The sequence below is a fragment of the Arachis hypogaea genome, chromosome 11 (assembly GCF_003086295.3).
Source record: "Arachis hypogaea cultivar Tifrunner chromosome 11, arahy.Tifrunner.gnm2.J5K5, whole genome shotgun sequence".
Classification (NCBI taxonomy): domain Eukaryota; kingdom Viridiplantae; phylum Streptophyta; class Magnoliopsida; order Fabales; family Fabaceae; genus Arachis; species Arachis hypogaea.
In genome coordinates this window covers 2,163,284-2,188,713 of record NC_092046.1, presented here as the reverse complement: position 1 = coordinate 2,188,713, position 25,430 = coordinate 2,163,284, and the positions used below count along the sequence as shown (strand labels likewise).

The following is a 25,430-nucleotide window of genomic DNA, read 5'->3' as shown; positions in this document are numbered from 1 at the left end:
TTTTAAGAATTTAATTTTGGGAAATGCTAGTTGTACAATATTAACAGCATAAATGATTATCCAAAAAACGAATACAATTAAATGACACTGTCGGTGTATCAAAATTGAACTCATTTTTTAATAGACAAAATATATTTTTTGTTCTTATACGACCTTACACTTCATTCTAAGTAAATTCTTAATGATCATTTCAACAACCATACACTATATGGACTTCTGGGGCAAAAAATTGAGGAGAAGCACTTGATCTTGAAAGTCAGTAAAATAACAAGGATAAAGAATCAGTTGAAAAAATCATATAAAAAGGAATGACATCATCAATTTTGAGAGTGGCAAAATTACTCTCCTATACTTTATTATTCAAATTCACAAATTCGTGTTACTCAATTTCGGTTTGATTCCAATTTCCAACATCCATAAATACAAGGATGTCTATATTAGACCTCTTCATGAATAATTTTACTTCTTTTTGTCCAGAAGATACAAAGCTAAAATCAAACAAAGTTGAGCCACAAGGCTAAGGAGAAAACACAAGAAGCTAAGATTCAAGCAGAAGAGCATCAATGTTTCTTTTTCCTTCAGGGCCTTTGGTATACCATGATTTTACATAGTCTCCATAAACAATACCCCGGTATTTGGCTGGCGATGATTCATCTATCAGTTCAGAAGCTGGGGAGATCCTAACCGTCTTCGCTGGATCATGAAATGTTGCCACTGATAGTCTTGCGCGATCAGGATTTGTAATTGCCCTATGCACGCAGCTCTTGTACTTCCCATTTGTTATGATCTGGAACAGAGAATTTTATATTAGGCAGGTTGCGCCAAATTTATATTTTCTTATTGAAACTAACCAGCATTTTCCACAGCCTTAATTTCACAAGTGAATGATTTATCAAGAGAACATAGATAAATCACACATATCATAAGAATCCACTATTAAGATGTCACATTGTAGAAGATGGAATATCATACAATGTTATGATTTCAAGAAGAATATAACACAATCAAAATTGTAAATTGTGAATGAAAAATACATCATCTAAACTCAATATTCATGATAGTTTGTCAACCGTAGTTTTACCAAATGAAAAAGCCACCTTTTTTCACTTCTATAATTTTATTCATACCAAGATTTATGACCCAAAAACATCTTCACCAGCAAGGCAGCAACCCAAGCAACCTAACTTTAGTTTTGTCAAACAAGTTATTCGTAATAGATTCAACACAAAACAGTTTCCAGACCCCTAACCTCAGTTTAAAATATCTATGTCATAATGCACACATGCTAAGAAGTACATACCCATTTCCTAGAACATGCAAGAAACTAAAGAAGAGAGATATTATTAGATAGGTAGTGTCTACCTGATGATCATCTATTGGACATTCTATTCAATCTTAGAGTCATATTGATGCAATTTTGTCATTAGCCACACTATTCTACACAAATTGAATGTTGAATCACATATCTATATATATGAAAGAAAAGGAATGAAGAGCAGCATCCGAATTTTTGCCAAAACAATTAGTTATTATCTTAACAAATTCTAGCACTCTAGCAAAAGATTTTAGCTAAATAGCACTAAGCTATGAAGTATTCCTATAGAGAGTTGTTTTGTTACCTCAGTTTGGTCACCCAAGATAACAAGAATAGCATCTTCCAAAGGCTCCACAGTGACCCAACTCTCGCTATCACCACAACAATTCTTGAGAGCTTGGAGTCCACCCACTTGGTCTTGGATCAAGAGCGTAATGAAACCCATATCAGAGTGCGATTGCAACCCAAGGGTAAGTTCTGGTTGTGGGCATGGAGGGTAATAGCTTATGGTAATGTTCTGGTACAGCTCACCCGCAGCATCCTCAATACACGATGGTCTCAACCCAAGGCTCTCTGAAATCAAAGCCATTAACTTTTGCGCCAAATTCTTCATCTCATCCCCGTACTTCGCAACTGTCTCCCTGTAACCGGATGGAAACTCCGGCCACTTATTTGGATTCCGACGAGAGAGAGGAAATGTGTGGTGGTCAAAGTAGTCCCTCCAATCGAGCACCTGCATTAGGTAGCATTAGATACTTAGATATAAAACCATTCATGTACCTATAAGGTATTATTCAAAATGTTAGCTAGATGGTAGTTAACAATAATTAGTTAACAGTGAACTCAAGGTAGCTAAGCCTACTCGCTCCTAATAGATTTTCCAGCTTATGAGACTTTGTACACAAGCTAACATCAGTTTGATAATTTCTTCAAATTCTCTTTCTCTACCTTCAGTTTTCACTCTTCATTTGCAAGTTCTGATATCAGCTTGATACATAGTATACTGTTAGAACATAGAATTTAATTTTGATGCAATGTTAAAACAATTTTGACCGTGCATCCAATTATATATAGACATATCAGCGAAATTAATTGCATTGATGTGATTGGAAGACTTTGTAAAACTCAACACATCAAAATCAAGCTCTTAGAACATATTGAGAGTCGATCCTCTTAATTTTTTCCCTCAATTGTTTTGTAAGTGTGATCACTCACAATTCAATATCTGGTCTTGATCCCACTTAAAAGAGTATATGGCGAGAGATCATACTTGATCAAACAATTGATAAGAAAATATTGAGAGGATCCATTCCCTGTAGAATCAAGTGATCTAGGGTTCAATACTTATTATCATATTGTTCCTAAATAAAACGGAAGCTAAATTACACTATTCTCTCAAACATATACGCAGGTTTTAAATAAAAAATTAGAAAGCATCAAAATATGGTTCTAACCTGATCGGCGTCATCGTGGTTGACGAGCATGCGGCTGCCGTAACCCTCCGACGCGGCGGCGCCGGGGGAGCAGCAGTAACGGAGCTTGTCCGGCATGGAGAGATCGTTGAAGAATGAGAGACCAGCATGGCGGATGTGGTGGAGGAGGGAGGTAGGGACGCCGTGGTTGATGACGTGGAAGGCGCCCCAGTCGCGACAGGCGCGTGCAATGGAAACGCGGGTTGATTGTATGCGGGTCGGGTCGAAGCCGGATAAATCGATGATGGGAATGTGTTGTGTTTGGGGCGGGTGAGAGGGGAGAACGGGTCGGGTTTGAGGAGGTTGGATGTATTGGGGTGGGACTTGAGAGAGACCCGATTGTGTGAGGGATTGAACTCTTCTTACTGCTTCTTCGCCCTCTGCTACTTCCATTTTTTGGATCGCATTCACATACGAAAGACGAAAGACGAAAGAAGAACGAATTGGACGACAAAGGTGGCAAATGGATAATTTTTTTTTTTGAGTATATACCATTTTTGTCCTCAAAAAATTTTAAACAGGACACTTTAGTCCTAACTAAAATTAATTATTCGATTGGTCCCTAACAATTAATTTCGTCAATCACTTAAGTCCTTTATTCGGTTATTCCGTTAATTCTAACGGAGGATAAAATAGTCCCTGACAACTCTAACAGGGGACAAAATAGTTCCCGATCTCCTCTGTTCGAAAACGACACTGTTCTCTCCCAATTTCTATCATATCTCGCATAAAACTAATAGTCTAATACTGTAACTTCAAACTATACAATGCACACTCTATAAATTTAATGTCCACAAGAAAAAAAAATCCTCCAGGGGTTGAGTTGCTGATGTTGTTTGTAATTTTAGAAAAATTGAATACTAAATATAGATTATGTAAGTTTAAGATTGTACCAGAAGCGGAATCCTTTTGTGTCTTATGTAAGGATAGATTGGAGACGGTACATCACTTGTTTTTTCATGTGATCGTATATGGAAGTTGTGGGGATCAATCTTGGTGGATTGGAGTGTGATTTGGGTTTGGCCAGGAACCACCAAAGAATGCTTTGAGGTGTAGATGGATAGAAAGATAAGAAAAGATATGAAAGAAGTGTGGATGGTGTTATTTTTTTCTGTAATATGGTGCACATGGAGATGTAGAAATAACATTGTTTTTAATAATGGAGTGTTGGTATTAGAGAAGTTAAAGGAGGAAGTTGTAGAATGCACAAATCGATGGTGTCAAGATCGATAATATATGAGTAATTGATATACTTATGAGTGCAAATATCAAGTCTAAGGTGAATAAGAAGACATATGAAGTTGATCTTTGATGCATGATTTACTGATCTATGAAAAAGGCCAATAATTCTGCAGAGTAAAAGTTGGAAGGAGAATGATCATGATTTGATGTTGTATAACTGATCGGGTTCATCTTGAAATGTCTTTGAAGGAGCTAAAATCATTATATTCTTTTGCTCCCTGTTTGTTGTTTTATGCTAGTTTTTATGTTTTCTTTGTAGTTATTGCTCTGTTTTTGTTACTATTTTTTGGAACTACGCCCACTTTGTTTGGAATTGGGTGGAGATGTAATTATCTAAAAAAAAGAAAAAAATTTCTCAACTTGTTCTCAACCAATTTATACTCAGGAAACTAATGCCTATGTCTCTCAACTAGTTGTCATCTTCGATGGATCCCATGAATCCAGACAACAAGTCATTTGTTAAGACTTCGAAAGAGAAGGAATGAAGTACTCGGTGTCTATTTCAAATGAGAATTTGCATATGATGTCGAAGGAGAATCTTCTCATGATGTCCTAATGTCCAACAATCTATATTTCTTGCCGGAGAGTGGAGAAAGGCATACCCTTGGAATAGTTGTGGAACTTGGTTTTGAGGATGTCGTCGACGTTGTTGGGATTGGAGGTGATGTTATCAAAGGCGTGGAAGTGGATGCTTTTGGTGGATGAAGTGCAGAGGAGGTGGATGTACCAATCACAAAGATTTAGGAAGTGTGTAGTCCATGACATGTTGAGGTAGGTGAGACACGTGTGACAATTACACCATAGCTTAATCTTGGAGCTAAAGAGGAGGAAGGAAAAGATGAAAAAAAAGACTGTGAAGGTGAAGAAGGAGAGTATGAATGTTAGGGTTATGCGAGATATGATGAAAATTGGGAAAGAACAGTGTCGTTTTTGAATAAAGGAGTCAGGGATCATTTTGTCCCTTGTTAGAGTTGTCAGGGATCATTTTGTCCCATGTTAGATTTTTCAGGGACCATTTTGTCTTCCGTTAGAGTTGACGGAGTCAAGGACTTAAGTGATTGACAAAATTAATTGTTAGGGACCAATCGAGTAATTAATTTTAGTTTGAGATTAAAATGTCTGATTTGAAATTCTTTAAGGACCAAAATGGGTATATACTCTTTTTTTTTTTAAATAAAGAAGGAGACTAAAACCCACTACCTCTAACTAAATACGAAAAATCTATCTCATTTGAGTTATTATTCGTTAACGCAAATGGATAAATTCTATTTAACCCATAAGTCTTAATATTAATTAACACTGTTGCTACTCCCTATGTTTTTTTTAATAATGATAAAAAATTATAAATTATTCTTTTAATTTTTAAATATTAAAATATTCTTTTTTATTTTTTACATTTAAAAAAAATAAATTAGAATAAATATAATTTTTGTTGTTACAAGATTGTTATACATTTAAGTATATTTTCATCTAAATTTATTTAAGTAGGTCTAAAACAAAAAAAATTACCATCATTAAAAGAGCGTGATTACATGCGTTGTTGCTTCTTCTTCTTCTCTTTCGTCTCACGCTCGTTTCTTCTTCTCACGCTCGCTCCTCCTTCTTCTTCTTCTCATACTCGTTTATGCATGGAGCTTATTTTTCTTCGCCTTTCTTTTGTTGTTGTTGCTGTTTTTTTTTTTTCTTTTTTCTTCTCTATGGTGAAGAAGTAGTAGAAGTTGCGGAAGAAAAGTTTTGAATTGTGTAGAACAGAAATGAACTGAAATTATATTTAGAATAAACTGAAAATTAAATTCAGAATATAAACTCGTTTCAAAACAAGTACAGACTAAATGCACCTTATTTAAATCCAGAATAAATCGAACTTACTTAATGATTGCGATACACAAACTTAATTCGAAAATAAACACACAAACAAAATTGAATCATTAACAAAAACACATCCAAATCCATCAAGTGAATTTTGCAGCATTATGTGTTTCTTCTTCTTTATTTGATTAGATGAACAAAAGAAGAAAAGAAGAACATGATAAGAAGTTTTGAGGAATTTTTTCTTCTTATTTCTTCTTTTTTGTTTAATTTTTCTTTTCTTTTTCTTGGTTCTATTCCTCTTTAAGATAGTGAAACAAGAAGAATCATAACAAAATAATTCACTCATAAATGAATCGAAATTATATTCAGAAATAAACTGAAATTATATTTAGAATGAACTGAAATTATTTATGTTCTACACAATTCAAAACTCTTCTTCCTCACCTTCTACTGTTTTTTCACCATGGAGAGAAGGAGGAAAAAAATACAGCAGCAACAACAACAAAAAAATGACGATAAGAAGAAAACAAAAAATAGAGGAGAATGAGGAGGAGGAGGAACGCGAAGAAAAAGACTCTCCGTGCGTAAACGTACGTGAGAAGAAGAAGAAGCTCCACGCGTACGTGAAATTTGAAATAAGAAGAATGAGAAGGAGAAAAAGAAACGTGGGAAGAGAAGAAGAAACACAGGAAGAGAAGAAGAAGTGCGTGCCTCTAAGGCTAAGGCTGGGTTTGGTAAAGCTTTTATAAGAGGTGCTTGTGCTTTTCAAAAGCACAAGCACGTCATTTTGCGTTTGGTAAATTAAAAAGTCCAAGTGCTTGTGCTTACGGCTTTTAAAAGTTAGGGGTGCTTTTGAAAGCACCTAGGAGGGAGCTTTTCAAAGCTGGCTTATGCTTACCAAATTTTTTTCATTTTTTCGCATGTATTTCCCGCAATTATATTGTCATTAAAATCCTCGTATATTTCTAACTTTTCATCCTAACCTTCACAAATTCTAACACAATCTTCATATATTTTTTATTTTTCAACCTAATCTTCACAAATTTCAATACAAATACATCTCTATCACATATTAGGTATGAACTTCTATTTATTTATGTTAATTTTTTTTGCGTTAATTTTGTATTTTTTCAGTAGATCTATTATGTTTGTTTTTCTCTGTTCTTTGAAACGGGAAGAGGTTGATCTGGTTTATGAAAATCAATCATAAAATTTTCTTTCTATGAACATTAGTCAAAATTATAATAACAACATGTATATACATATGTAAATATAGATATATAATTATAAGAGTAGTTTATTTGAGATAAGTGTCCTATTTTTTGTGATCTATAAAGATGAGCCAATATATATAGATGGGTAATAAACGTACCCAGTACTAACATTAGATTACATACAAATTTTATTATTGACTAATGATAAGTTTATTTATATTAGTACAGAGAATAAATCAAGTAAATATGTTAATTATTATGATACTTATATAGTAAAATAAATACTAAATATGTTAATTTAGTATTTTTAATAATGATGTTTAGGATAAAATAAATTTTTATGATACTTATATAAAATTTTAAAGTTAAAAAATAAAAGAATTTATTTATTATATTTATGTTTATTATGAATTTTTTATTTTAACATTATTTTATTTTAAAATATTATATAAATTTTTAAAAAATTTGAAAAAAGAAATTATTTTTTGTTATAAACATGTTTATTATAATTTTTTTCACTTTTAAAAGCTGTTTTACCAAACACAATTGTGGTGCTTGTACTTATTAAAAGTCATTTTTAATTTGATTTTACCAAACTCAAGTGCTGCAGCTTTTAAAAAGCTATCTTTTAAAAGACAGCTTTCATAAGCTACTTTTAAAAAGTAAAAGCTTTACCAAACCCAGCCTAAATTATTTAGATATACTTTGATGATTATTTAGATATACTTTGATGATAAAATTGTTGGGATATAGAGAATAATTCTTATTGTTAAAGTTTGTTAAATATTTTTTTTGGTGTCTTAAAGTTTGTTAAATATGTTAAAAATATTTTAAGTTTTATTTTATTTTAATTTTATTCTAAATTTTTTTAAATTATATCAAATATATTTTGACAGTTAATTTTTTAAAAAATTTATATTTTACTCAATAAAGTATGAAAATAGAGTTTAGTTTTTATCGGTTTAATAAGAATTATTCTAGTAAATCTTTTATTATTTAAAAATACTTATATAAATTGATTTTTAAAATAATTTTTTAAAATAATTACTTGATAAATTAATTTTTTTTACAAATAATAATAATTACCATAATAGACATAAATAAAATGATACATTTTGATATTTATTATAAATTTATTTTAAATTTTTTTATTTTGGTAAACACAATTAATTTTAAAAAATATTTCTCTAAATACTTTAAAAATATTCTCAACTTTTAAGTTTTAACTACAAATACAAGTACACAAATTTTTCGAGTTACTAAACATAAACTTAATATGTTTATATTTTTAAAAATACTTTAAGAAATAAGTGAAACTCTAACTAATTATTTAAAATATTTGTTTAACATTAGATGCACATGCACTATTAGTTAGGAAGGTGTGCAGATAAGGTTAGCTTGGAATTAGTCAAACTCAAACCTAAGCTCAACCTAATTTTATTTTATTTTTATAAAACTCAACTTCCTAAATTTAGAATTTGAATTCTTTAAATTTTAAATTTGTACTTTAGAAAATAAAATGTGATATTCTATTTTTGAATAATTTTTTTTATATTTATTCTTAATCCTATCTATAAAATAAAAGATAAAAGATTACATTTTATTCTCAAAAATAAAATTCAAATTTTAAAAAATCTAAATTCTTAAATTTATAGGATAACTTTTAATACAGTATATAAAAAAATAGTAAAATTATTTAGTGCACCAGCCAGCAAGGCAGCAACTACCAAGAACAAATTATTTTTTATTTTTATTTTTTTTAAAAAAAGTAAAGTATATTCCATTGACAAGTACCTCAACAATTTAAAATTTTTAATATTTGTAAAAAAGTCCAAGGTTTTTATCCCTACAAACCCAAAACCCAAAACACTCTCTCACTATAAGCCGCTTTGTTTCTCTTCCCCAATCACTTCTCTGTAGAAATCCCCACATACTGAACTCTCTAAAGTTCGCAACTTTCCCACAGAATCTTCCAAAATTCACCTTTTCCATTTCAATACATCATATTGTTCTCATCTCTCATTAATTTCTCTGTTTTTCAATTTTTGGATTCCAATTTCACAGCTTGGAATTCAAAGAGAGAATGGAGAACCTTAATTTAGCCCTTGTTTCTTCCCAAAAACCATTGCTTTTGGGGCATTTTGGTGCAAGAGATGCTAAAGCCAGAGACGTTTTCAACAGAAAGCACTTCTCTATTGGGAGGGTTTTCATTGCTCCTCAGAATTCCAGATACCGTGTTTATGCTCTTTCTCACTCTAATGCTACTAGGGCTCAAGCTGAACCAACTCAAAACCAGAAATCTGGTATTTATATTTGTATTGATATTTTAATTTTAATTAACTGCGTTCTTTTTGCTTGATTAGTTGATTATTCTCTTGTATATATAATTATATTGTTTGGGTTTTGTGATACATATAATGAATGTAATTGGATAAGCTTATGGGATAATAGTATGTTTGAATCAAAATAAAAACAGAAATTTTATTATTTGACTTTTTATTAGAATCCTGTCAAAATATATGCACAAATTTATGTATTTATTGTTATTATTATTATTATTATTATTATTATTATTATTAGATTACCACGTCTATATTTTTTATGATTAGTATTGAAGAATAAGAAATAGGTGATGGGGTATGCTGGAGCCTTATAAAGTTTGTAGACTTGAAGCTGAAGTGGTAGTCATAGTTTACATTGATGCTATTGCTGTGTTGTGAACTGGATGTGCATAGTGAATGCTAGTGAGGATAGGCCTTTATATTGAGATATGTTGAGATTTCAAGGGTTTAATAATTGTTCATAATTCAGAGTTATTTTTTTCCCCGGTTAGATATGCTTGGTGGTAGGCACCAATTGTTTTTGGAAATTGGAAGGGGGGCGGAATGTGACTTTTGAATAACTTAGTTTGTGCACAAGGTTGATTGATTTTGATGCAATTCTGTTGTTTATCCAAGTTTGGAGGAAAAGTGCATTGAATATAATTTCCATCTTGGCAATGTGTTTGTCATCTAAATTGATCCCCTTATTGTATGTTGTCAATGACTATTTTCTGTACAAGTTGAATATATATCGATGTTGGTATAAGGGTCCGTTTGGATAGGTTTATAAATGACTTTTTTTAACTTTTAACTTATGAAAATGTGTAATATTAATGTCTGGTACAATTTTCAAAATAAAATTGTAACTTTCTAAAAAGTTATTTTGGTGCTTAAGAAGAAGTTAAAAAAAAATGACTTCTCTCATAATAAAAATCTTTTTATCATTTTTCTCTTAAAATAAGTACTTTTAGAACTAAAAAACCAAACACAAAATAACTTATTTATAAACTACTTTTAATATAAGCATTTATTATTTAAGCTATTTCTTCAAAAGTAACTTAATTAAGTTGTTTACCCAAACTGGACCTAAGTATCAAATTTGGTATACAGTGCAGGAGAAGCTGATCCTGAAACGTTTTGCTAGCATCTCTTCTTCGAGTGGTCAAGAAACAACATCATCAGTTGGATTTAACCCACAAATATCACCACCTCCTTCTTCAACCATGTAATCTTTAACAGATTTCCCTTTCTTGTCTTAATTTTGCATTGATTATTTGTCCGATCTCATAATTCTTTTGCTGGTCTTTATTGGGGAAAATATTTTGTTAAGGTATCAGAGACATTTGGATGAGTTCTTTGGTGTTGTTTTCAATTTACTTGTATCTTGTGCTTAAAGATTGTTATTTATTTATTTGCTATAGAGGGTCCCCTCTCTTCTGGATTAGTGTTGGTGTTGGGCTATCTGCGCTGTTTTCATGGGTGAGAACCATATCCACAACTGTTTTCTACATAAATAATTAGTCCTTTTATTAATTAATTTATTTTAACATTTTTTTCTGTATGTTTAATAAATTGTCTTTCCAGGGAGTTGGAAGATTAAAGGTGAGTGCCCCTTTATTGCAACGCATGGGTTTGATTGGGTGCGTTCTTTCAATTCCATTGTGGTAATCGGTGTAAGATATAAAAGAGATTTACTATATATATGATTTTCTAGGATTAATTTTGATATTTGCTATTATTTCCTTATTTGATTAGGATTAGGGTTAGGGTTTGGACTATTATATTCAGTTAAATAGGGATAGTTGATCTTCATTTCTATCACAATATATTCAGTTAGAAAAATATAGCCGTAAATTTTCAGTCTTTATTTTCTGGCTCTCCTATCTTAGTCCAACATTCTCAACAATAGCTTAGATCTTATTCATAGTCACCAAAAAGTAACTTTTGGAATACCTTCCTTATACCAAAAAGGAAACTTCAGATAGATAAAAAAGCAATTTCATTAGAAAAGAAGAGAATTTCTAAGACAGGAGGATAAGAGGCCAATGTGAAAACCAAGAAAAGAAAAAAAAAAAAAAGAAAGAAATGATCTCCTCTTCTTTGGTCTTTGATCGCATAAGGTGTAAGCCTAACTTGAAAGATATTAAATGAATACTATGGATTCGTTGCACTCCAAAAGATGATAAATTATGATACTCTAGTTACTCATATATTGGGAATCATGGATGTGTCTGATCCTTTGTGAAGTAGCATTACTTGAGCCTTCTCGTGGTACTTTTACCTGGTTCCTTCTTCAAGATATGATTGCAGGCTGCTTGCAAAACTAATCTAAATAGGTATTTGCACCTTTACTAATAAGAAATGATTATCGAAGTTTGGGTGAATAATTTGATAAATCCATTTGATGTGTTATTTATGTGTGCTTCATGGTTAACTAATTGTTTAAAATCCTACCTAACAATTTTCATTGCTACGGTTCACCTTCTCTAGATTACTCTTTATGATGCAGTTCTTGTGAAAGTATAGTGCAGTTAAAAGGCTAAAAAGATAGATCTAGGGAGATTATCCATGCACATTTTGTATTCGCTTCTAAAAATATTGATCCCCAAAACATAATGTATCAAATTTTAAGAGCAAGATAAAATGAAGATCATCTATCTCCTTCAACTGTAGAAGGAACACAATGCTAGTTTAGATGAGCAACATTCTTTTGTCTTGAATTTTAGAGATTGAGATATTTGCATATGCTTAAATTGTACAGTATATACCAGTTTTAATCAACAGTATACCTATTTTCAATATTTGCGTTGTTTGTCATTCATTCTTTTTTACTGGATCCCATATGGTGTACAATATTTTGAGTGCGTGTGTTTTGTTTATTATGTCAGCTTTTATTTGTTATATTTTTGTGGCGGTTACTCCTTGCGTACATGAATAAGTGTCTTTGAAAGAATGTCGTACAAGAATCGAGAAACATTAAATTAGCTCAATTGTAGAAAATATATTTATACTGACTGTATTACTCTCTCTTTTCATAAGATTACAATTGCTATATTTAATTGGAGTAGTAAATATAAGGGTGAAGCTGAAAAAAGTAAAATTAGTTAATGCCTCGTAGATATGCACAAATGACAAATGATGACTTTTTCATGGAAATAGGAAGTATATTAGAAGCTGACTAAGCCTATGTTTCATGGGTTTTGACTGGGGTTTTTTGTCAACTTTTGCTCGTGACATTGACATTTCAATCCTCCAGAAATATGCAATGCAACAAGCTTTCAAGACCATGATGGGCAGCATGGGCCAGACAAATTCACAAAACAACCAATTTGGCAGTTCTGCATTTTCTGCTGGATCTCCTTTTCCTTTTCCAGTGCCTTCAGCACCAGCAGCATCAGGACCTACTTCATCTGCTGGTTCTGAAGGTACTCAATCTAGGTCACCTTCCACACACAGTTCATCTCGGTCTTCTGTTACAGTAGATGTATCTGCAACAAAAGTAGAAGCACCTGCTACCACCAATGTCAAAGATGAAGAGGAAGCAAAGAATGAACCCAAAAAAATGGGTAAGATACAACATCTTAGCTCTCCGATTTCCTTATTGTTGATTGAGACATGCTTCTTGTGAAATTTATTGAGATATGCAATAGCAAATGACTAATATGAACTACAAAGTGCATGCAACAAATAATATAATATAGAACTTTGTTCAATGTTAAGAACTAGAAAGTGAAAAAAAAAAAAAAGAGAAGAGGAAATTAGACATAGAAGGCCATCCTGATCATTTTGAAATTCTTTCTATATAAACAAATTTAGTTTTAAATTACTTTACATTTATCTTTCAATATAAAATTATTCATATAGATATAGGTGTTTTGAAATCTCAGGGTACATTTTATATAGTTAATATGAAAACTTGAAGACTATCTTTATAAGTAGAGAGATGATCTTCGATGTTCATAGTTTCTATATTTGCATAAAAATTTGATACTTTTCATGCTGAAATTTCCTAATAAATTTTACATTACAGCTTTTGTAGATGTTTCTCCTGAGGAAACTGTTCAGAAGAGCCCATTTGAAACCTACAATGATGATGAAGCAAGTTCATCCAAGGAAGCCCGGGTTCCAGATGAGGTGAGTAATTTAAGATGCAAGTTTTGCTAAAAGAGTTTAATGGTTTGTATTTATTCCTAATACGTAATATGTAAAATTATGAACATTTGTTGAAGGTTTCTCAAAATGGAGCTCCTTCTAACCAAGGTTTTGGTGATTCACCTGGTTCTCAATCTACACGTACGTAAGATTCAGTTCAAATTGAAACTATTACAATTATGTTTTATTGCTTTCAACACTTTGTAACGTAATACATCTAATCAAGCCTCAATTTCAAGGAAATGTTTAGACAAGTCCTGTCAAATCGAAATTTGTTCTTGGTGTTGTAATGATTGCACATACTCATTGATCTTGCTTTCATTTGTTGTTTTAATGATGGCTAAGGGTAATTCACTTGTCTTTGTACTTTGCACTTTGCTAATGAAGCCTTTCTTCTCAAATATTATTTGACTTTTGACACAATTATATATTCAGTGCTTTGGTTGAAACAATGTCATAGATTAAATATACATAGTTCTTGTTCCAATAACCATTGTTTCCTAATCATGTTTTTACCGGTTGGAATGAATGTTATTTAACCTTGTTTGTTATTTCAAAATATTTGTTGTTTGTCTTAATTGCTGAGTTCTAAATATGCACTTGTTTTTCTTTGGATAGGAAAATCAGTCTTATCAGTGGAAGCCTTGGAGAAAATGATGGAAGACCCAACAGTGCAGAAGATGGTTTATCCGTAATATTAGTTCCTTTCATCTAGATGGTTGTCTTTTGCATTTCTATTAAAAATTTTATTTTGGCTGTGATGGTTTGAATATGGATAACTTTAAGCAGATCCTTATTCTATATTAATTTGAAAAGTAACTAAATGATCAAAGTGGTTAATATCTCAGTTTTTTCGTATTTGCTGAGTGTTTTAGGGGAAGCCTCTGCCTTTGCATTCTTTTCTTATCCTTTTTCCTTATAAACTTCCCTTTATCCTCAAAATAAAGTGTTAAAAGGTTAGCTGCTATGTTTTTTAGTTGTGACTGTTCTTTAGAGCTAGCTCATTTCTCCATGCCTTATGCTGAACCTAGATGAGTAGATATGTCTGTTTGCATTGTTAGTTGCTTGATGAAAAGTTACAGATATCATTTGTTTGCTTTTGTATATTGTTTGCCCCTTACCCAGAAAGTTTTAATTTTACTTTTCGGTACTGTTGCAGATATTTGCCCGAGGAGATGAGGAACCCTACTACTTTCAAATGTAACTCTCTATGCTTGACAAGTTTTTTGTCTTTTGGGTTCTGTGCAGTGCTAATAAATCATTTGAAACCACAATGCTGACTGTTCCCTTTTGTATATATTGGTTTAAAATAGTCTTTGGACCAAAAATCACGTTTTCCTTGTTAAATAGACTTACTAATTCTTATATCACATCTTAATATGATTGGCCAATGGGTTATAATTGCTGTATTTTTGCGCTTTTGACAGGGATGTTGCAGAATCCACAGTACCGTCAACAACTCGAAGAAATGCTGTTAGTTCTTGATACCCTTTCTGCAGTGTGTTTTGTTCCACCAATGTTCCCATTACCTAGATCACCTTGTCTTCGCTTGGTGAATTTGATCAACTAACTGAAATCAATGCTCTTTTTTTTTTTTTTACCTTTACGAATTAGAAAATAGAAAGCTCCTATTTTGGGTTTTGAAAAATGGTTATCCTGAAGGAAATGATTATCTTCCTTCCGCATTTGTACAAGAACCATCAATCTAACCTGTGGCTAAAGAAAGTAGACTTTCGGATAGAGATAGGAAAAAAAGAGGGTTTCGTGGTTTGTCGATCCATCGAATAAATGCAATAATTGGTAATAAAAAAAAAAAATACAATAAGTACAGTAATGTATTGTATAATATGTACAAAAGGCAGTTGCTTCTTAATCGTAAAATAGTAGCACAAATGGGTATCTTAAAGGGGAATTGCCTTCTTATGATTGTCAATGAAATCATAATATAAAATAAGAATTCCCTGGACAATGAACTCCAGGAAGGTAGTAGAGTAGCTTGTTCTCTTAAGTTTCATCATTTTCCTTGTTATTATTTATAGATTGATCTATATTTTAGATTCTCTATTGCTGGGATTCATATGGTGCTATTACCTTTGTGAGTTTAATCTTGTGTGCACAGCTACAGTTAGATAAATCTATGCATATTTTCTTGGTGTAATAGTTTACAATCTTCTTTGGGGTGATCTGTAAATTTTCATTTATGCTTCCTATTTCTTCTTCATATGTAACTTCAGAAACGACATGGGTGGAGGCACTGAATGGGACGGTCGAATGATGGACACCTTGAAAAATTTTGACATTAGCAGTCCTGAAGTTAAGCAACAATTTGGTAAGCAATTGATTGCTTTTTAATGTAGTTCCACTTTTTTCCCCCCTTATTTAATATTGTTATTTTTTTTTCTTGAAAATATTGTTAATTAGTTGAACATAATCATTGTCTTGAATATTGACCCAAAAGATTGTTCATATGTTGGTTCAATTTGTAGACTATTTTTCTTTTAAGATTTGGTAATGCTCAAGTATGAATTTTCTGAGCATTTTACAATTTTTTCTTTCCATCATCAGATCAACTTGGACTTAGCCCAGAAGAAGTCATTTCAAGGATTATGGCCACTCCTGATGTTGCGAGGGCATTTCAAAATCCGAGAGTTCAAGCAGCAATCATGGATGTATGTTCTTTTATTTTAAGTACATTATCGTTAAAATCTGCATATCAAAACTCTGAATGCATTTTGTTGTGCTTGCAGTGTTCACAGAATCCAATGAATATCACTAAATATCAAAATGATAAGGAGGTATGCTGAGACTTTTCTAATACTTTTTTTTTTGGGGTGGGGTGGGGGGAGAGAGAAAAGAGAAAAAGTGATTATATGATATGGTTTCTTTTCCCCCTCAAAACTCTTTCCAGAAGTTACTTATTTCAACTTACTAAAAAAAAAAAAGAGTAAACCTTCAATCTTGTCCTAGAGGAAAAAATACATGGACAAAACCATTCCTTAAGATTTAGAGAAAAGGACAAATAGGTCCCTGATCTTTTGTTCTGTGGACATTTTCGTCCCTGACCATTGAAAAATACTTTTAAGTCTCTGACCTTCACAAAACTTGGACGGATCAGTCCCTCCGTCCAAATGCCTCTGTCAGATACTGATCCGTCCAAATGTCTCCGTCAGGGACTGATCTGTCCAAATTTTGTGAAAGTCGGGGACTTAAAAGTATTTTTCAATAGTTAGGGACGAAAATGTCTGCGGGACAAAAGGTCAGGGACCTATTTGTCCTTTTCTCTAAGATTTAAAAATGACAAATTTGTATATCGCCATTCAGAAAGGGTGATAGATTAATCCTTCCACACAAAATCATACATGTACGGGATGATGAACCTGTCCGATCTTTTGAATGGTAAGGGACAAATTTGCTTTGTAAGGAAATGACAAAGGATGAATTTTTCACTTTCAAATCTTAAAATCAGGACTAGATTGCAAGCAGAAATTTTTTTTTTTCCTAAACTTTTGCTAAAAGGTTATGAAAAGTTCTGGTTCATATTTATTTCCTCTTGACTTTACAGATTATGGACGTGTTCAATAAAATATCAGAAATGTTCCCTGGAGCAAGTCCACTTTGATTTCATTTGTGCATTGTTGTTTTGCTGGTCAAGTTTGTCATTCATGTCTTCTCAGATGAGCAATGAGATAAGCTCTGTCTAACCACAAGGAACTTTACAAACACTCATTTGCTCATGGATTGATCCATACTGCATGCACCAAGCTCACTGGTTTTCAGCTTCATGGTGACCATACACACAATAACTGGCTGGCCTGGGTCTAATCGTTTCCCATAGTTGGAATTTTCTCTCTTTCTTTTTTGCTGAAATAGTTGAGATTGTATATTTAAATTTTTTTTTTGAGGCATTGCATTTACAGTGTGGTTTTTATGTACTTGGAATTATGTTCTTAGATAGGCCTAGCTAACTTGAACTTGAGCTATCAGAATTGAGGTTAAATCTTTCATGAGCATAAGCTGTCGTGTCATTGAACTATGTACTGTAAGTGGTTAAGTGCAAAATGTCAAATACCCAAAATAAAGCATGCAACACAAACCGTGTAACGATTGTAACTATTGCCATTTACTTGGTTAAGTAAAAAAGATGGCCATGCATGATCCGGGAAAATTATATATTCATAGAGCAGTAAAGTAGATTTTTTTTTTTTTTCATAAAGCGAGATTATATAGATGAAGTACGATTCGGTGCTCTCCGATCATAAAATTGCAAGAAACAAGAGCTCAAGATACTAATTTCCAAGGTTCTGAAAACTTGTTCGGATTGGCTGGTTGAACCGGTTTAATCATGAACCGTTGAGGAAAATGATTCGGGTAAACAGCAAAAGTGGAAATTTCAAAAACCGGATTTGAACCGGTGAACCGGTCGGAAAGTGCTAACTGCTAAAGTTGTGATGTTCCAACTTCCAAATATGATGTCTTCTGTTGAATCCTTTGGGAAAACTATAAAAAAAAAAAAAGGAAAAGTATATGGAACTAACTCTAAATCAGCAAAAAATGGAACAATTTAATTAATTATAAATATAGTAATTAGTTTTATTTATTTATGATTTAAAAATATTGGTTATTAAATATTTCACCATATTCAAATTAGGAGGAGATACGTCTAGTATCATTGCAACGTGAATCACGGAAACTGATTCAATTAGCTTCCGTCTCTTCACCCTCATTCCCTCTCCAAATGCGTAAAACATGATAAATCAGAAAATAGATTCAGAACCATTCAATTTACAAAGAAAAGAAATATCCTAATGCCTAGCATAAGCACCATCCACGTAGAAGTTTTGGATTCACTCAAAGACATTTGATTGGTTTTTGGCTGGTACCCTCTTGGTTCCTAATATTGTTAAAAAAAAAAAACCTGACAAACAAACACGTTGACTAAAAGGTGGATATTATGTTAGCCAATTGTAGATAATTTTAGTTAATAGTCACTAAAAGGTGAATATTCAATTATTCTAATTTGTTTACTTCAACAGTTTTACTAGCTCCTCTACTCTAATGAGTGTGTATATATATACCTACTTCAATGTATGAAAAATGATATGAAGTGATCAATTTTGTTATGTGAGATCATTCTCTCTCTTTCTCATATTGCGTTTTTAACCAAAAACTATCTTAGTATTTTCGCTGGGATTCTCAACTAGTGTGAAGTTCTATCGTTGGCTATTCATTCTTGTGACAATTTTACTGCCTTTTTGTATTTTTTATATTGGCTTTGTCTTTTGTTTATCCTTGTTGCTGTGTTTGACTTAGGTGTTGTAAGTTTTGGATTTGATTTGGCTTTTGGCTCTCATTTTGTTGAACTAATCAGGCCCCACAACCTGTTAGTTGTTATAACATTTTTGTTGTTCATGACTAAAATTAGCTTTAATTATGTGTATAATTATTTTTCCGAAGTATGAATAATAGTATAAATCGAAAAGTACTTAGAAATAATAATGTATTTGTAAAAAAATAATAATGTATTTATAAATAATAATTTGGCTATTAATTTTGTCTATTTATTTATATTTTATATATTATTTTATTATAATTTAATTATTTTATTTGAATTACAGTTAAATTGGTTAAATCAATAAATCAATTTAACCTTTAGGTAGCATTTATAAAAAAGATAGAGACTAAAAAATTGATACTAAGATGCTAAAACTAAAAAACTTATATTAAAATAAATCTCAATATTATGTTTAGTATAAAAGTGTACAAAATTAATTATATTTATGCCTTAATATTATATTTATTTTAAAATAAAAATAAAAACTGAAATATTTAAAATTACAATAATATCCTTAAATTTAAAATCTAACTCTAACCCAAACACAATTTCATTTTTTTTTTTATCAAACTCCAGCCCGTTTCTTCTCTCCCATGAAATTGTAAATTTGTAACAGAGAAGGGAAGGTATCCTCCGGTCGCCGGCAGTGGTGTTGTTGCTGCCATGGTTGTGCCTCTGGGTCTGCATCACCACCGCCCGCGTCATTCACCTCGCCGCTGTCCCTTACGGAGCTCACGTCACTCCCACTTCTCTCCTTGCCGTCCGTCGCTCACCTCGCCGACTTGCCTTTCCGGTCTCCGGCCTCTGCTTACCTCGCAGTCCCTCACCTTCCTCCTCGTCGTCTCTCTCTGGTAAGCCCTCCTCTGCTCTGCTCGTGTCGAAGCGCTCTCTCTCTCTCTCTCTCTCTCTCTCTCTCTCTCTCTCTGCCGGCTTGCCGTCACCGTTGGCTCCTCTGCCTCGTCCCCGGCGCCGCTTGTCTTAGTTTGCCTCTGCTTCATCCGTGCGTCTGCTTCCTCTGCTCGTGATTCCTCCTCGTTCCCGTTGCCGTCTTCTTGCTTATGCTTCTGCAGTGTGCGTGAGTTCACTGACTTCACTATTCGCTGAGTTGTTTTTTTTTTTTTTTTTTTTTTTTTCAGTTTTTCAATTATAAGTTTTGATGCGGGTTTAGATAATTTGTTTAATTTGATGTAATTAGTTATTATTGATTAGAATTAGATAATTGGTTCATTGCTTGCCGCCTCAGTTTCAGTTCATTGTCATGAATCGATGAAATACAGGTTCAGCTCGGTTTTTTTTTTGTAAATTGAATTCATTTTGTTGTATTTTTAGTTTCAAGATAGTCCTTTTTTTAATTTTCAGTGCTACCAATAATAGATTATATAGTCTGACTTGGGAAGTTCAAAGTGAAGCAAGTTATTGATGGAAAGCAAGAGTACCTATTTGGCAAAGCTACTTCAGTCGTGCATTGCCAGCAAAGCTCTATCATCCGGCAAGGTTCTCCATGCGAGAATCCTCCGAGTGGGCCTTTTCTCCGACACTTTTCTCTCCAACAACCTCGTCCAATTGTACTCCAACTGTGGTGACATTGTCTCTGCACGTCAAGTGTTTGCTAAAATGCCTCAAAAGAACATCTTCTCTTGGAACGCCATCTTGGCTGCCTACTGCAAAAACCGCAACTTGCAAGACGCGTGTTGTTTGTTCCTGGAAATGCCTGAAAGGAACACCATCTCGTTGAACACCATGATCAGTACAATGCTACGTGCTGGCTATGAACGACAAGCATTGGAGACCTATGATTTGATTATGCTACAAGGTGTTAAACCTTCCCATATAACTTTTACTACTGTTTTTAGTGCTTGTGGTGCTCTTTTGGATGCAGGATGCGGTAGGAAAAATCATGGGGTTGTGATCAAGCTTGGTCTTGACGGTAACATTTATGTAGTTAATGCCCTTTTGTCCATGTATGCTAAGTGTGGCCTTTCTGGGGATGTAATTCGTGTCTTTGATGACATTGATGAGCCTAATGAGGTTACCTTTACTACAATGATGGGTGGATTAGCACAGATGAATCAAGTCAAGGAAGCTTTGGAGATGTTTAGGCTCATGCTGCAAAAGGGGGTTCATGTTGATTCTGTATCTTTGTCCAGTATATTGGGTTTGGGTGTGTGCGCAAAAGGAGGATTTGATGAAAGGGACATTGGTCTATGCAATCAGAGTCATGGAAAACAAGTGCACACACTCTCAATTAAACTGGGATTGGAGGGAGACATCCATTTAAGCAACTCGAAGCTGGATATGTATTCGAAAATAGGGGACATGGATAGCGCTGAAAAAGTTTTCGCGAATATGAGTCGGCATAGTGTTGTTTCTTGGAATGTGATGATAGCTGGGTATGGCAACAAATGCAACAGTGAGAAAGCTGTGGAGTATCTCCAGAGAATGCAGTGTTGTGGATATGAACCGGATGATGTTACTTATATCAATATGCTAGCAGCATGTGTCAAGTCTGGGGATGTTAAAACCGGGCGTGATATATTTGATAGCATGCCTTGCCCGAGTTTGAGTTCATGGAATGCTATACTCTCAGCCTATAGCCAGAATGCAGATCATGAAGAGGCACTAAAAATGTTTAGAAAAATGCAATTCCAATATCAGCTTCCTGATCGAACTACATTAGCAGTTATTCTTAGTTCATCTGCGGAACTGGGACTTCTTGAGGCTGGAAAACAGGTTCATGCAGCCTCTCAGAAGTTCGGGTTCTACGAGGATGAGTATGTTTCAAGTGGTCTTATCAATGTGTATTCAAAATGCGGGAAAATGGAGTCTTCAAAGAATGTATTTAATAAGCTGCCCAAAGTAGATGTTGTTTGTTGGAACTCAATGATAGCAGGGTTCTCAATAAATTCTCAGGACAATGAAGCTTTCTCTTTCTTTAAGCAGATGCGCCAATGTGGCTTCTATCCTTCAGAGTTTTCATTTACTACCATTGTGAGCTCTTGCGCAAAACTCTCTTCATTGTCCCAGGGACGCCAGGTTCATGCTCAGATCATAAAAGATGGTTATGAAGATGACATTTTTGTTGGCAGTTCTCTTATAGAAATGTATTGTAAATGTGGAAATGTGGATCAAGCCAGATACTTTTTTGATATAATGCCAAGTAAAAACATTGTTACCTGGAACGAAATGATACATGGTTATGCACAGAATGGATATGGTGACGAGGCTGTTTCCCTTTACAAGGACATGATCACATCTGGTGAAAAACCCGATGATATTACTTTTGTTGCCGTCTTAACTGGTTGTAGCCACTCTGCATTGATTGACGTAGGAGTTGAGATATTCAATTCAATTCAGCAAAGATTTGGAGTGGTGCCAAAGTCAGATCATTACACTTGCATCATAGATTGCCTCGGCCGAGCAGGGCGATTCCAGGAAGTAGAAGTGATCCTAGATACTATGCCATGCAAGGATGATCCAGTTGTTTGGGAAGTGGTTTTAAGCTCATGCCGCATTCACACTAACTTGAGCTTAGCAAAAAGAGCAGCGGAGGAACTCTTCCGGTTGGACCCTCTGAATTCGGCATCTTACGTGCTTCTAGCAAACATGTACTCTTCTTTGGGAAGATGGGAGGATGCAAGGGCTGTCAGGCATCTAATGAGTGATAATAGGGTCCGCAAGGATCCTGGTTATAGCTGGAGTGAGCACAAGAATGATATTCAGAACATTATGGAAAACAATCTGTAGACTATAATCTTCCAGCTGATTGGCAACAAGTTCAATTAAGAATTATGATATCACTGTGATAGTGGATGAAAAATCAATGCCATCTTTACATTAGAAATCCTATTCATACATGTAAAGCTCACTCATTTTGTTGGCCTTGAAGTAGGAGGTGCCAGCACCTCACTTCATAATTGGGTGGTTCATCACTCCATGAGTTCTTCGCACTGCAAATTCTTCAGAGGGTGAAATTGGGTGCGGGCATGTGGTTTGTGGTGCAGTTCTTTCCCAATTTGGTGGCTTCTTTTTCAATTGATGCGTACAAACGGTGGGAGTGGAAGCAGTAAGCTTGCTTTGCAAGCTGCTTCTTGTCCTATTAATAGCAAAGTTCACTTATGGGGTTGGTAACCATAGTGAACCGAAACATGATAGAGACATTGATGGCAGCAAAGCGGCGTCTTTTCCATGGCGGAATGGGATTCAAAGGTATTCATGGCCGCCTTCTTCCATAATTGCTCCAACCACCTCCGCTTTGCTCCCCAATCTTAACAGTAGTGATTATATATACCGTTTACTAATTTGATGTGTCTATTTATAAAATATCGTCACGTAAATAATAACTTTTGGAGCGAAATTTCACCTGTTTTGATAGGATTCGTGGTAAATAGAGAGCAGTTGATGAAGGTTATATATAAACTCAAAAGATAATAAATGCTTTACTATCAAAAACTATATCATTTCCATGCTCATGTGGTTGCAACGGTACACGCACCATTGTAGATAACGAAATACATTGACAATTTCGTTTCATTTTGCACTATCTAATGACAAAAAGACATACATGTTCACCATTTACTATCGTAGAGGACCTAATTGATACTTTTTTTCCTTTAAGGACTAATTAGTCCGAGGTCGAAATCCTTATGGATCTAATTGTCACTTTACTCTATGAATAATATGTCGACAATGACTTGCTTTGGTTGTTTATTTGTATTTGAGATAGTTGTGTCATTTTATTTTAGTTTTTCGACAGAGATTTATGAACTTAGCTTTTAGTTTTTTATCCAAATTTAAGAGCTTAGTTTGTGCTCTCTGCTTTTCCTGTGAACATTATAACATCAGGAGTATCTTCCCATTTGGACTTTCCCTCATCTAGTTATAATTGGCATTATGGTTTGTGTTATTATGACCTGAAGTGTATGAATATAAAATTGATTGAATACAAAGCAAATTCCGAACACCCCTTTATGGGCCCTATATTTTGATGTGCATATCTATGTTTGTACTTTCCAACCTTTTGTGATCCAATCTCCCAAATAAGTTTTGTTATGCTATTATTATTTACTCTGTGATGTATACCCCATGATTTAAAGGAATGCATTTTTAAAAAACCAAGTGCAATGGATGTGGAACATAAGGGGAAAGCTAGACTGGTTGGAAAGCTATGATCATATATATGCTCATAAAGTGGGGTAATTTTTTTCCTATGAAGCAGGAGCAGACAGCATCCCCATGACTTGGTTTGGCCATGAGAATTTCAGACCATGGAATTGGGGTGACCGCTTCCTTCTCTTGGTAATTTTTTTTGGGCATAAATGCAGATTCGGGTGTGCTTCTGAAGGCTTGTTCTGCAGCAACTTGAGTCAGTCATAAGTTGTTTGAATCTCTGAAGTTGTGGTGGCTTCTTTTTCAATGGATGATTGGATTTGGTGGAAATTTAGGAGTTGGAAGCAGTGGAATTGATTGCTTGATTCAACCCTTCTTTTTTGCTGTTGAGACTAAGTGGAAATTCTAATTTTCCATTTTGATAATTATTGTGTTTTCAGTTCTTGATTATTGAATTTAACTACGAAAGTAGATACAAGAGTTTAATTTTTTGTTTATGTTTTCTGTTTTGCAGCAACTTCAGAAGATGAAACATACAAATTTTCATGTGTATGATGAGGTAAAAGGAACGGATTCATGGGATTTAAAGATCTGGGAAAAAGGGAACTAGTGACAACAATATTACTATGATATATGTATTTAAGTAGCTGGTTATCCGGTCACAATGTCATAGCTTGATTTTCATAGTTATCATAGTAATATTGTTGTCATAGTAATATTTTAAGATTGTTCTATAATTATTGTTTTCCCAGATAACACTTTAGACAACAAGCAAATAAATCTGGTCAGGGTGTTGTGTTTTTGCTAATTATGAATTATGAATTGGGTAAGGTATTTGTGGCTTTAGGACTTTTTGGTTTGGAATCAATGCAAGAGGGTACAACAAATGTTGTCTCAGCTTGGGAGTAAGGTGGGTGCACTACTATTTGCGTGTTGGGAGTATTTACCTTAAATTTTGTTTTCTTTCCAGTGATTCAGATTTTAGTCCCTTGAGGCTCCTAGTGTTTAGAGTTCAAGAAAGGTTTTATCCATTACTAAGTAACTTTTTGTAAACTCATGTATTTTTTTCTCTATAATATTTATTTCCTCAAACCACCTTATTCTATTGTTGCATGCTTTATAATCTATATCTATATATATGAAAAGAAAGAATACCATCATTCATGTTCACACAATTAATAGATTTGTTCAATGTACATACAAAAGTAGCATATGAAGTTTAAAAACGGCTGATATTGGATCCGATCTGATCAGATGATTTTAGTGCAGATCGGATTGAAATTTTGGTCATATCTGATCCGGATCCAATTCGCGTTCACCTCTAAACACAAAATCTAAATTCAATAGCATACTTAAATTGATATTTGGAATACAAAATCTAAATTTCAGCATTATTATTCCAAAGATCAATTTGTAGTCAACGTGTTTGTTTGTCAGTTTTTTTTTTATTGTTTCTCCAAAGGA

At 33.5% G+C, this 25,430-nt stretch overlaps 3 protein-coding genes across 11 annotated transcripts; 2 read left to right on the top strand and 1 right to left on the bottom strand.

The window, feature by feature from the left end:
- Window positions 1–309: 309 nt before the first annotated feature.
- LOC112719834 (jasmonate-induced oxygenase 4) lies at window positions 310–3,250 on the bottom strand. The gene is made up of 3 exons (XM_025770549.2): window positions 2,770–3,250; window positions 1,620–2,048; window positions 310–787 (listed from the first exon to the last, which is right to left on the bottom strand). Exons 1-3 carry the CDS (start codon window positions 3,178–3,180, stop codon window positions 539–541), a joined length of 1,089 nt encoding a protein of 362 aa, XP_025626334.1. The 5' UTR covers window positions 3,181–3,250; the 3' UTR covers window positions 310–538.
- A 5,607-nt stretch (window positions 3,251–8,857) lies between these two features.
- LOC112719833 (protein TIC 40, chloroplastic) lies at window positions 8,858–17,693 on the top strand. Its single transcript, XM_025770548.3, has 14 exons — window positions 8,858–9,358; window positions 10,487–10,601; window positions 10,798–10,855; window positions 10,961–10,978; window positions 12,633–12,942; window positions 13,407–13,510; window positions 13,606–13,669; window positions 14,147–14,219; window positions 14,688–14,728; window positions 14,956–15,001; window positions 15,763–15,857; window positions 16,094–16,197; window positions 16,276–16,323; window positions 17,091–17,693. Exons 1-14 carry the CDS (start codon window positions 9,139–9,141, stop codon window positions 17,145–17,147), a joined length of 1,353 nt encoding a protein of 450 aa, XP_025626333.1. The 5' UTR covers window positions 8,858–9,138; the 3' UTR covers window positions 17,148–17,693.
- A 1,702-nt stretch (window positions 17,694–19,395) lies between these two features.
- LOC112719831 (pentatricopeptide repeat-containing protein At4g20770) lies at window positions 19,396–25,058 on the top strand. Of its 9 annotated transcripts, none has more exons than XR_011867157.1 (3): window positions 19,396–19,711; window positions 20,220–23,066; window positions 24,182–25,058. XR_011867157.1 is itself a non-coding variant. In XM_025770543.3 (2 exons), the coding sequence occupies exon 2, from the start codon at window positions 20,280–20,282 to the stop codon at window positions 22,602–22,604; it is 2,325 nt and encodes a 774-aa protein (XP_025626328.1). In that variant the 5' UTR covers window positions 19,396–19,711; window positions 20,220–20,279; the 3' UTR covers window positions 22,605–25,058. The 9 variants fall into 9 exon arrangements, 3 of the variants coding, with proteins under 3 accessions (XP_025626328.1, XP_025626327.1, XP_025626326.1); XR_003161911.3 differs by having other exon boundaries at window positions 19,407–19,935; XR_003161912.3 differs by having other exon boundaries at window positions 19,409–19,935; window positions 20,220–24,362; window positions 24,481–25,058.
- Window positions 25,059–25,430: the final 372 nt, after the last annotated feature.